This window comes from Ranitomeya imitator, chromosome 3 (assembly GCF_032444005.1).
Source record: "Ranitomeya imitator isolate aRanImi1 chromosome 3, aRanImi1.pri, whole genome shotgun sequence".
NCBI lineage: Eukaryota > Metazoa > Chordata > Amphibia > Anura > Dendrobatidae > Ranitomeya > Ranitomeya imitator.
The window spans coordinates 230,995,139-231,008,125 of NC_091284.1; the positions used below are offsets into that span (position 1 = coordinate 230,995,139).

Below are 12,987 nucleotides of genomic sequence, written 5' to 3' on the forward strand. Positions count from 1 at the left end.
GGGGACCTGCAAACTAAAGCTAAGTTGTGTTCCATTCCGTGTGAAGGTGAATATTTGTTCGGTCCCACCCTAGACGATGTCCTCGAAAAAGCGGTTGATAAAAAGAAAGCCTTTCCGGGATTCCTAAATCAATCTTATAGGCGGCCCTTTCGAGGAAGGAGGTTCACACAAAGACGCCCCCCAAAAAATCAAAAGGAGGGGTGGGAAGACAGAAAATTCAAAAGAGGAGGTTTCATGTTCAACAAGCCGGATAATAAAAAACAGCCACAATGAGGGTGTGCCCCAGGTAGGAGGGAGACTGACCCACTTTCTTCCAACCTGGGAAAAAATTTCTGGAAGTGCCTGGACTCTAAACATCATAAAGACGGGCCTAAAACTAAGCTTTCACACAATGCCACACAATCAGTTTGTGGTCACACCACGAAGAAAGTCAGAGATCGAGCAGCTGAGTATCCAGAGGGAAGTGATCAGTCTTCTGGAGAAGAAAGTCTTACAGGAAGTTCCACAACAGGAAGAGATGAGGGGGTTTTATTCTCCGCTCTTTCTTCGAACAAAACCGGACGGAACTTTCAGAGTAATTATAAATTTAAAACAACTAAACAGATACCTGGTAATAGAAAAATTCAAAATGGAGACCATAAAATCATGTGTCAGATCCCTTATCCCGTCTTGTTTCATGACTGTTATAGACTTAAAGGACGCATACTATCATGTGCCAATCCATCCGGATTTCCGGAAATATCTCAGGGTTGCAGTAATGATACAAGGGGAACTGAAACATTACCAATACAAGGCTCTTCCGTTTGGTCTAGCCATTGCCCCGAGAGTATTCACAAAATTAATGGCGGAAGTAATGGCCCATATAAGGGAACAAAACATATTGATTGTGCCTTATCTGGACGACCTCCTAGTGATGGGCAGTTCCTCTCTACATTGCAGCCAGCAACTAAACAGAGTGATGGTAGCCCTATCGAATCTAGGATGGTTTTTGAACCTGGAAAAATCCAGGCTTATCCCATCTCAAGTACAGTTGTACTTGGGGATATTAATAGACTCCAACAAAGCAAGAGTGTCGTCTGCCGGAAGAAAAAGTATCCAACATGATACATCTAGTGAATCAGTTGAGTATCTCTCCTCTGATCTCTCTAAGGAGAGCCATGTCCATACTGGGGTCAATGACATCCTGTATCCCAGCGGTACAGTGGGCTCAGAGCCACTCGAGAGATCTCCAGTGGGAAATACTAGAGGCGGTATCCCACGCAGGAGGAAATTTAGAAAAGCAATTAAAAATATCCTCTCGGACAAAAACTTCCTTAGCTTGGTGGACAGACCCGTCCAATCTCAGGAGGGGGGTTCCATGGGTATGGCCGGTCTCGATAATCCTGACCACAGACGCAAGCCCTTGGGGGTGGGGGGCCCACCTAAACAGGCAAATTGCCCAAGGTCCTTGGTCAGTAGAAGAAAAAGACCTTACTTCAAACATGAAGGAGCTTTTAGCAGTTCAGTACGCCATCAATCATTTTTTAACTTCCCTCCGTTCCCACCACGTGAGAGTACTGACGGACAACAGGGTGGTAGTAGCATATTTAAACCATCAGGGAGGGACGAGGTCTCAATCCCTAATGAAAGTGACAAATTTCATCATGTCACAAGCAGAAGCCAACTTGTCCTCCCTGACAGCCCTTCACATAAAAGGGTCAGAAAATCAAACTGCAGATTTTCTAAGCAGAACCCAATTAAAACAGGGGGAATGGGAGTTAAATACAAGTATATTCAAACGCATAGTGGATCTTTGGGGTGCTCCGGATATAGATCTATTTGCAAACAATCAAAATCGGAAAACGGAGGCCTTCTGCTCGATAGATCCTCGGGGGAGTCCAGTGGCTATAGACGCGTTGTTAATTCCATGGAAATTCCATCTAGCTTATGTGTTTCCTCCGATAGCTCTAATTCCCTTAGTCTTGAAGAAAATCAGGGAGGACAGAGCCAAAGTGATATTGATAGCTCCGTTCTGGCCGAAAAGAGTATGGTTCCCATGGCTACGCCTAATGTCCATAGCGGATCCATGGGTACTCCCAGATATCCCAGACCTTCTGCATCAAGGGCCAGTGAATCACCCTCAAATAAAAAGTTTGCACATGACGGCCTGGCTTTTGAAAGGGAACTATTAACAAAAAGGGGGTTTTCTTCAAATCTAATTTCTACCCTGCTGGCCAGTAGAAAACCTATAACTACCAGAGCCTACGGCAAAGTCTGGGAAAAGTTCCTCTCCACGTCAGGAGTTATCCTATCAAATCAGATGCCAATTCAGGAAATCTTAGAATTTCTTCAAAAAGGTTTAGAGAAAGGCCTAGCAACAAATACTCTGAAGGTTCAGATTGCAGCATTGGGTGCCCTTTACAACCAGGATTTGGCGGGGAATCACTGGGTAAAAAGATTTGTTAGAGCATCTACTAGGTCCAGACCAGTTATACATCTCACCGCTCCTCCCTGGGACCTGAACCTAGTCCTTTCAGCACTAACTAAAGCGCCGTTCGAACCTTTATCTCAGGCTTCACTAAAAATAATATCTTGGAAAACCTGTTTATTGGTGGCCCTAACCTCAGCTCGCAGGATTAGTGATCTGCAGGCCTTATCAGCTTACCCACCTCTAACCCAAATATTAGATGACAGAGTAATCCTTAAAACTGACCCTTCTTACCTTCCCAAAGTGGCGTCAAAATTCCACAGATCTCAAGAGATGGCGTTACCATCTTTTTGCCCCAATCCAAAAAACAAAAAAGAGGAGGCTCTACACACTCTAGATGTAAAGAGATGTCTAACACACTATCTATCAGCCACAAGGGAGTGTAGGAAAGGGAGGGCTCTGTTTGTCTGCTTTCAGGGACCAAATAAGGGTCACAAGGCATCGAAAGCCACGTTGGCGAGGTGGGTAAGAGATGCCATCAAGATGTCATATACCTCTTCCGGAGAACAAGCTCCGGACACAATTAAGGCTCATTCAACCAGGTCGGTGGCAACCTCTTGGGCTGAACGTGGTGGAGCATCAATAGATCAAATATGTAGAGCAGCCACTTGGTCTTCCCCCTCTACATTCTTCAAGCACTATCAGCTTAATCTATCTTCTCCCTCAGACTTAACTTTTGGTAGGAGAGTTCTTGAGGCAGTAGTCCCACCCTAAAATTTTTCATTCTTTGAAATTCTCTCGTTAGTGCCGTCATGGGGTAAGAGAATATCGTAGTTACTTACCGATAACGGTATTTCTCTGAACCCATGACGGCACCTGTATATTCCCTCCCTTCACGTATGGGTGTCCACACTACTTATAAATTAAGTCACGAGGTGTGCATAAAAAAAAAAAAAAAAAAATGTGTGTGTGTGTGTGTATATATATAGATAGATAGATAGATAGATAGATAGATAGATAGATAGATAGAGAGAGAGGAGCTTATATAAGTTATACAGTTATATTTTGTTGTGTAAAAATAACCAATGAAGTTACAGCAGAAATTCCCTGCAAGGCTCTGTAAACCAACTGAGGTGGAGGAGAGGTCCCGCCTTTTTAACCTGTGGGTTTCCTGTCCCTGAGGGCGGATCCCTCTCTCGTTAGTGCCGTCATGGGTTCAGAGAAATACCGTTATCGGTAAGTAACTACGATATTTTAATCCCTTCATAACATGGTGATTTTTTTTTTTTCTTTTTCGTTTTTGATCTCCTCTTATTGCATTTTATTACAATATTGCTGCTGCTTGTTACACTGTTTACCATTCGGATTAATTAACTTTATATTTTGATCCTATATTTCCGAATGCAGCAATTCCAAATATGTATTTTTTTTTTTGTTTTATTTTTTTTTTTTTTTGGGGGGGGGGGGGGGGGGGTGCAAAAGGTCAGGTGATTTGAACTTTTTTTTCATATTTTTATAAACACTTTTTTTTTATTTTTTTTTACTGTATTTAATAGTTCCCTTAAAGCAGAGGTCCCCAACTCCAGTCCTCAAGGCCCGCCAACAGGTCATGTTTTCAGGATTTCCTTTGCATTGCACAGGTGATGCAATTATTACCTGGGCAAGACTAAGGAAATCCTGAAAACATGACCTGTTGGTGGGCCTTGAGGACTGGAGTTGGGGACCTCTGCCTTAAAGGACATGAAGCTGTGATCGTCTGAGCATGAGCACTGCTATGTATGGAGAAAATCACGTTCTCCTATGAACGCCAGCTAAAAGCTGGTTTCCACAGGAGTATCGTAATGACGGGCATAGGGGCTCTTCAGCAGACCCAACCCTGCCCCCCACCCCCCGACTGTCATGATGACAACCCATCGGCACCCAGCTTTCATCCACAGGCGTACGAATGGGACTATGGAATGACATGCGCCCCCTACTGGCACGTCTTAAATGCTGCTCCAACAATTGGGCACAGATCAGCCACAGGGGAGCTCTGCTCCACTTGTGGCTGTTAAAGTCAGATGATGGCTGATTAAATCAGCCATCATGTGTCGGGGAAGATGCGGGCTTGCAAAGGCAGGGACACGATATGTATGTCATATGTCGTGAATTAGTTAAAAAAATACATTTAGCACAAAAAACCAGATTTAATCCAATATGTCAATTTCTGATCACATGAACTTGTACCTTGATGCTGAGAATTGTTCTCTCCTCTTTTTTGAGAGATCTCTGATTAAATTTATTTACTGGGTTTTTTTATTTGCTCTTTTTTGTGAACATTTTGATCGTTAAATGCTGTTGACATTCTTCATAGCTTCTTTGTGCCAACTTGCTGCTAGAGATGAATTGAGCGAATCAATTCCTAGGACTCTGGTCCAGCGGCCACATCAGTATTTTTTGGCCCCGGACCGGAGTCTTGCGCTCTTCCTTTTTCCTGCCGACATTCTTGGCGCCTCCTCTGATTTTATAGGCCCAGCGCTACATCTGTGATGCGGTGTGACACGCATGACGTCGGGCCAGGCCTACAAATTAGAAGAAGCAGGTTGGACACAGTTCGTAGACTCATTTGGTGGCCCCGGAGTACTGACGTGGCTGCTGGACCAGGCCCTACTAATCTGTTCGGTCATCACTACTTGCTCTTTAGAGTTGACTTTTGGCATTTTCCATATCGGATCCCCGCTGCCACCTTTCTCTGACTTCTGAATGAAAGAAGCCAGCAGCCTTGAGCAGGGAAGGCTCGGGAAGCTCAGGTACAGCAGTGAGGGCAAGAAGGCTGATGCTTTGGGTCTTGGAAAGAGAACTGTGCAGATAACCACCGACAGTAAGACGCGTGTCAACAATGATTACGCTCTTTCTAGGTCATCAAATAGCAGAGGATATATTTAGGCTTCACACCTTACACAAAGAAGCCGAGGAAAAGCTAATTTGGATGGATTTTTTGAGGGGGGTTGGATGCAAAAGCGAGAAAAGCACATGCATCTGCTTTTCATCTGCTGCTTTTGTAACCATTTTCATTTTATTTTTCACAAATCAATAGTACAAACTTTGTAATGTGAAGACACAAAAGAGAATAGTAAAACCAAAAACACTCAGTTTTTTCAAACTGAGTGTTTTTGGTTTTACTATACTATTCTCTTTTGTGTCTTCAGGTTTCTTGGTGGTGTGTGAACATGATCATACAGACTTGTTCACTGTGCAAGTAGCCCATGTGTTCCTGTTTCCATAATTGTTCTCTTGTGTCTACAAGACTGGGGAGTTCCACCACTCCTCTTGGGCTATCTGCACAAAAGCTGTTCTACCCTGTATGCACACATGGATTTTTCCTCTCTGAACCCTGTTCACACAGGTTATATACAGATGATCAGGTTTTTAAATACATCAGATAGGGATTGCATACATTAGTTAGGACTGCTCTGATAAGGGTATACCGTGAAGATTGGTAGAGCAGCTTAGTATACATTTTTTGCAAAAAACGTATCAACCAAATACCCTGTTTTTTACATCTTTTACTAGCACTTGCGGATTACTGCAACATTTTTTCAAACTGAGTGTTTTTGGTTTTACTATTCTCTTTTGTGTCTTCAGGTTTCTTGGTGGTGTGTGAACATGATCATACAGACTTGTTCACTGTGCAAGTAGCCCATGTGTTCCTGTTTCCAAACTTTGTAATGTACAGTACAGACCAAAAGTTTGGACACACCTTCTCATTTAAAGATTTTTCTGTATTTTCATGACTATGAAAATTGCACATTCACACTGAAGGCATCAAAACTATGAATTAACACATGTGGAATTATATACTTAACAAAAAAGTGTGAAACAACTGAAATTATGTCTTATATTCTAGGTTCTTCAAAGTAGCCACCTTTTGCTTTGACTGCTTTGCACACTCTTGGCATTCTCTTGATGAGCTTCAAGAGGTAGTCACCGGGAATGGTCTTCCAACAATCTTGAAGGAGTTCCCAGAGATGCTTAGCACTTGTTGGCCCTTTTGCCTTCACTCTGCCGTCCAGCTCACCCCAAACCATCAGGTCATCTGGCATAGCACCCCATCACTCTCCTTCTTGGTCAAATAGCCCTTACACAGCCTGGAGGTGTGTTTGGGGTCATTGTCCTGTTGAAAAATAAATGATGGTCCAACTAAACGCAAACCGGATGGAATAGCATGTCGCTGAAAGATGCTGTGGTAGCCATGCTGGTTCAGTATGCCTTCAATTTTGAATAAATCCCCAACAGTGTCCCCAGCAAAGCACCCCCACACCATCACACCTCCTCCTCCATGCTTCACGGTGGGAACCAGGCATGTAGAGTCCATCCGTTCACCTTTTCTGCGTCGCACAAAGACACGGTGGTTGGAACCAAAGATCTCAAATTTGGACTCATCAGACCAAAGCACAGATTTCCACTGGTCTAATGTCCATTCCTTCTGATCTTTAGCCCAAACAAGTCACTTCTGCTTGTTGCCTGTCCTTAGCAGTGATTTCCTAGCAGCTATTTTACCATGAAGGCCTGCTACACAAAGTCTCCTCTTAACAGTTGTTGTAGAGATGTGTCTGCTGCTAGAACTCTGTGTGGCATTGACATGGTCTCTAATCAAAGCTGCTGTTAACCTGCGATTTCTGAGGCTGGTGACTCTGATAAACTTATGCTCAGAAGCAGAGGTGACTCTTGGTCTTCCTTTCCTGGGGCTGTCCTCATGTGAGCCAGTTTATAGTATATAATTCCACATGTGTTAATTTATAATTTTGATGCCTTCAGTGTGATTGTACAATTTTCATAGTCATGAAAATACAGAAAAATCTTTGAATGAGAAGGTGTCCAAACTTTTGGTCCGTACTGTATCTTATTAGACAAATCCGCTTCTTTGTCCTCCAAGACCGATAATTCATCCTCAAAATTCTCAATTCATAAGTAATATCTCGTCAGTGAATGCAGACTTCCCATTACTGAGATAAATGGCAGTTGGTGCTCATAAGGTTCTATGGAGGACAGGTACTAATTTCAGGAGAACTTGCAGCAGAATGTCTGTGTCGGACTCTAGCTCCTCCCTCTCCATATGATTTTAAAAGCACCAACTGCCATATATCTATCTATCTATCTAGTTTACCTTTATAAATTGAGACTAAAAAAATCAGTCCAGGAGGAGAAGAAAAGAAGATTTCTCTAAGATGTATTACAAAGTTGCTTAGTTTCATGTTTACTGTTCATTTAGGAAATTAAAAGTTAAAGCAGTTACTCTTTAAGTACTTACTTGCATAAAAATATTACTGTTAGGTGATCATAATCAGTATGGCATTCTATGATCAAAAACCTATATTAAAAATAGCAGGAGTTGTACTGATGCCCTTATTGATAACTACTCATCTTTCCCAGAAACTGTTGTAATGTATTGATAAAATAGAACAACGTCAAAGGGATAGCTCACTATGGCAACCCCGGTCTGTGTACGTGTGTAGCTTTCTGCCTATGCACAGTGTACATGGAAAACAGTCGGTGTTGTTGGCAGGGTTCTACAGAGCTCAGCATTCAGAAAACTTGTAGAACGGCAACAGATAACACAGTGATTTTATCAAAACTGCAGCAAATAGATCAGTTAGTGAAACAGCTGGAATCAGGGTCTCTATACCTGTATCTGTTGACAAAGCAAAACTCTAGTGATAGATTCCTTTTAAAGGAATTGTTTGCATTGGACTAGCTTTGTAGAAGGGGTATTTATCAAAAAATGTTATCTGAAGGAGTACATAGTAGCCAAGGTGCACAATTATAGTGCGCAGAACGCTCTTTTCGTTTGGTGAAATCATATATTGGGCTTTGTTCTCTGAAACCTTGCAAATCACTTTGTTATGGTGTTTGTTTCCATCCCTGGTAAAACAAAAAAAAATAGTGTCTGAGCAGAATACTCAAGAAAAAGGAGACAGGTTGAGTTGACCCTTTCACTGCCATCATCTCTACTCTGATTATGTTCTCAAAATAGACTGGGAAAAAGCAGGGGTGTGGATGCCACTGACATGTAATGGTCTTTATTCCTGTAAGACAAAGCTCCTATAAAGTGTTTTGCAAAATGTCATCACTTTCTGTGGTAGACAAAATTCTTAAAAAGAGTAACTTTATTTTTTAAGTGCCGCAAGTCTGGTGGTGTAATCCCACTAGTGTTCAGTTTGGCTGTAGATCCACCACAGAGACGTGACGGATTTAATGAGTTATGTAATACTTGACAGGACAGGTGGCGTTTTTCAATGTCATTATCTTGATTAAAAAATGCTAGATTTTTGCAGTTACCATACTTCTGAGCTGTGTACCGTGTAGAAGAGGCAGTAGTCATCTCATTATCTTTAGGAGGCAGGGTTTGGGGATTGCTTGGGGTCCCACAAGTTAGACCCCCTGTGAACAGTAAGTTCTCCCCTACTCTATCGATGGGTGATAACTTGCAATTTTAGGATAACCTCTTTAAGTCCTGCCACTTCAGGAATCAAGCTATCAATTAATTCTTAAATGCATTCTGTAACAAGGTTTTTGCCACCTAATCTGAGAGCAGCAGAGCCAGAGACCCTGATTCCAGTGATTACACTTACTGAGCTGCTTGCTGTAGTTTTGATTAAATCACCATTTATTTTATCAGCGGGAGATTATCATTGGGGTCAAACTTGCTGCCACATGGTCACGCTACATACATAAGATCTGTATAACCCCACCCTCACCACTGATTAGCAGCTTTCTGCCTATGCACAGTGTACACAGTTGTCAATCAATGGTGTGGGCCGGTCATACAGAGCTCAGCATTCAGAGAACTTGTAGATCTGCAGCAGATAAAACAGGGATTTCATCAAAATGACAGCAAGCTGCCCAGTAAATGATACATAGCTGGAATTGGGGTCTCTGCCCCTACCCAATGCTGCTCTCAGATGGTGTAGCAAAATCTTGGTGACAGATTCCCAGTATGAGAACTGTAATACATAGGACCGAAGTAGAAAACATCCCAATAGTTTGGGTTTTATACTCAGATCCATGGGTACATAATTTTGCTACATTGTGCTGCAGCGTAACGTTTTGTTATTTTTTTTTCTCTCCCGTAGAGATTCGAGCCCAATTGTTGGAGCAGCTAAAATGTCTGGATCAGCAATGTGATCTGCGCACCCAGCTTCTTCAAGACCTGCAGGACTTCTTTCGTAAGAAAGCTGAAATTGAAATGGATTATTCCCGTAACTTGGAAAAACTCAGCGAGCGGTTCCTGTCCAAAACCCGCGGAGCGAAAGATCAACTGTTCAAGTAAGATAAAAAAGAATGGAAACGTGAATTCTTCCAGTGTTGGAATAATAATGGATTCTGCCGTGCTCCGTGAATACCATATTAGATGGGGTTACGCTTCTTGGGGGACTTCTCTTGGCACGGGCACCCTACTGACATGGCTGATGATCTGTCACACTTTCTAGGACTTTAATGATACACTGTCGCTAACCCATAATCTCCCATTTAGAACCGAACGCTAATTTCCACAATCGCAGCTGTGCCATAGAGTGTAATTGGGTTCCATAAGAAAGCGACCATGTAGAGTACTAGTAATTCCAGGTGCAGACATAAGGAATAGGATTACAGTAAAGAATCTACTTGCCCTCTTAGAGGTCTCCTTGTGATCAGCACTGTGAATACATGAAACAAAAACTCCGCTCATTTTGATGAATGGGGTGGGTACGATATTGTACACATCCATCATCCTTTGGACTGACGATCATTTAGTAACCTGGAGGATATTCCTTTCCATACAAATCAGACTCGTGCACCGCTCCGTACCAGGCAGAATTCGGCCACCTAGCAGTGCCAGAGATGAGAAAATGTGATGGCCGACTTCTACCCCAAGGGTGCGCTTGAAGCTTTAGGTAGATTTCCACTGATGATTGGTATCAGAAGCAAAGTGAAGTCACTGCAAGTACATAGTGATGTAATTTTCCTCATCCTGGCAGGCCAGGAGAGCATTGCTCCTTCACTGAGAATAGACCGTGATATTTTATGTTTTCCACTCCTGATTACGGTACTTCTAACCAGAGCTGTGAAGTCAGTCCGTGTCCATTTTAGTGAAGTCGGTATAAAATGGATCGACTCCAACAACATACAATAAAAGGGGTACAGTAGTAAAATGCAGGATGTGCTGTAAATGTTTTCATAATTTGGGAAAGTTAGTGCCCTATAAATGTCTGCTCTGTTCCTGATCTAAGGATCTCGGCTTATAATTGAGATGAATCTGTGCTGCACTTTATGTACATGCTCAGTAGTGACCAGCGCTGTGGGGTTGTAGTTGAGATGAATCTGTGATGCACTTTATGTACAGGCTCAGTAGAGACCAGTGCTGTGGAGTCGGAGCTGAGATGAATCTGTGCTGCACTTTATATACATGCTCAGTAGTGACCAGTGCTGTGGAGTCATACATGAGATGAATCTGTGCTGCACTTTATGTACAGGCTCAGTAGTGACCAGTGCTGTGAAGTTGGAGCTGAGATGAATCTGTGCTGCCCTTTATGTACATGCTCAGTAGTGACCAGTGCTGTGGAGTCGTAGCTGAGATTAATCTGTGCTGCACTTTATGTGCATGCTCAGTAGTGACCAGGGCTGTGGAGTTGGAGCTGAGATGAATCTGTGCTGCCCTTTATGTACATGCTCAGTAGTGACCAGTGCTGTGGAGTCATAGTGGAGATGAATCTGTGCTGCCCTTTATGTACAGGCTCAGTAGTGACCAGTGCTGTGAAGTCGTAGCTGAGATGAATCTGTGCTGCACTTTATGTGCATGCTCAGTAGTGACCAGGGCTGTGGAGTTGGAGCTGAGATGAATCTGTGCTGCCCTTTATGTACATGCTCAGTAGTGACCAGCGCTGTGAAGTCGTAGCTGAGATTAATCTGTGCTGCACTTTATGTGCATGCTCAGTAGTGACCAGGGCTGTGGAGTCGTAGCTGAGATTAATCTGTGCTGCACTTTATGTACATGCTCAGTAGTGACCAGTGCTGTGGGGTCGTAGCTGAGATGAATCTGTGCTGCACTTTATGTACATGCTCAGTAGTGACCAGTGCTGTGGAGTCGTAGCTGAGATTGATCTGTGCTGCACTTTATGTACATGCTCAGTAGTGACCAGCGCTGTGGGGTCATAGTTGAGATGAAACTGTGCTGCACTTTATGTACAGGCTCAGTAGTGACCAGTGCTGTGGAGTCTGGGAAATTGAGGAGTCAGAGGTTTGGCTTACCCACTACACAGCCCTGCTCCGAATAGATTTGTTTTACTGTTAGTTGTAATTCATGGAACATACACAATCGTATATTGAATTAATTTAAGAAAAAAGTTTGTTATACGAGAATATTTTAGCTTTGTAGTTGATAACTTGTTTAAAGGGTATTTGTCAGCGGAATTCCCCCCCAAAACTATTTATTTACAGATGTAGCTTTTGCAAAGGAAAGTCAGCAATACCTTTTAGGCTAGGGTCACATTGCGTTATGTGACCGCGTTTAACGGACTACGTTACACCACGGCATAACGCAGTGTAACGTAGTCTAACGCCGCCATTGCCTGTAATGGTGAACGCATCGCTAGCGCACACCCACATTGGGTGTGCGCTAGCGATGTGCCGTCATTTGAGTAACGGACCGCGAATGCTGCTTGCAGCATTCGCGGTCCGTTCCTTGCTAGCGCAGATCTGCTAACGCGATCCCTTTTGGGACATTGCGTTAGCGCAGTCCGTAGCGCATTTGAGTAACGGACCGCGAACACTGCTTGCAGCATTCGCGGTCCGTTCCTCGCTAGCGCAGATCGGCTAACGCGATCCCTTTTGGGACATTGCGTTAGCGCAGTCCGTAGCGCTATGCGCTAAACGGACTGCCCTAATGCAATGTGACCCTAGCCTAGATAGACACTTTGCTACAGAGAAATCTGCATTTAAATTGATATGCAAATTAGACTTAAAGGGAACCTGTCACCCCGTTTTTTGAGATTGAGCTATAAATACTGTTAAATAGGGCCTGCGCTGTGTGTTCCTATAGTGTATGTAGTGTACCCCGATTCCCCATGTATGCTGAGAAATAACTTACCAAAGTCGCCGTTTTCGCCTGTCAATCAGGCTGGTCAGGTCGGGAGGGCGTGGTGACATCGCTGGTTCTTCCTCAGCTTTACGTTGGTGGCGTAGTGGCGTAGTGGTGAAGACACAGCGCGCGATCTGCGCTGTCATCCCTTTCGTCGGTGGGGGCGGCCATCTTCCTGGGGCCGCGCGTGCGCAGATCGAGTGCTCTGCTGCACGGGGCTTCAGGAAAATGGCCGCGGGATGCCGCGCGTGCGCATTAGAGATCGCGGCGGCCATTTTCCCAAAGCCGAGATGCAAACTCGGCTTTGGGAAAATGGCCGCCGCGATCTCTAATGCGCACGCGCGGCATCCCGCGGCCATTTTCCTGAAGCCCCGTGCAGCAGAGCACTCGATCTGCGCACGCGCGGCCCCAGGAAGATGGCCGCCCCCACCGACGAAAGGGATGACAGCGCAGATCGCGCGCTGTGTCTTCACCACTACGCCAC

The 12,987-nt window shown here is 43.9% G+C and overlaps 1 protein-coding gene across 1 annotated transcript in view; it reads left to right on the forward strand.

Moving 5' to 3' along the window:
• The window catches only part of SRGAP2 (SLIT-ROBO Rho GTPase activating protein 2), a 176,383-nt gene that overhangs the window by 87,766 nt on the left and 75,630 nt on the right, over positions 1-12,987 (forward strand). Inside the window, exon 3 of the mRNA XM_069756261.1 lies at positions 9,520-9,712. Within this exon, the coding sequence (XP_069612362.1) occupies positions 9,520-9,712 (193 nt within the window). The remainder of the gene's footprint in view (positions 1-9,519; positions 9,713-12,987) is intronic.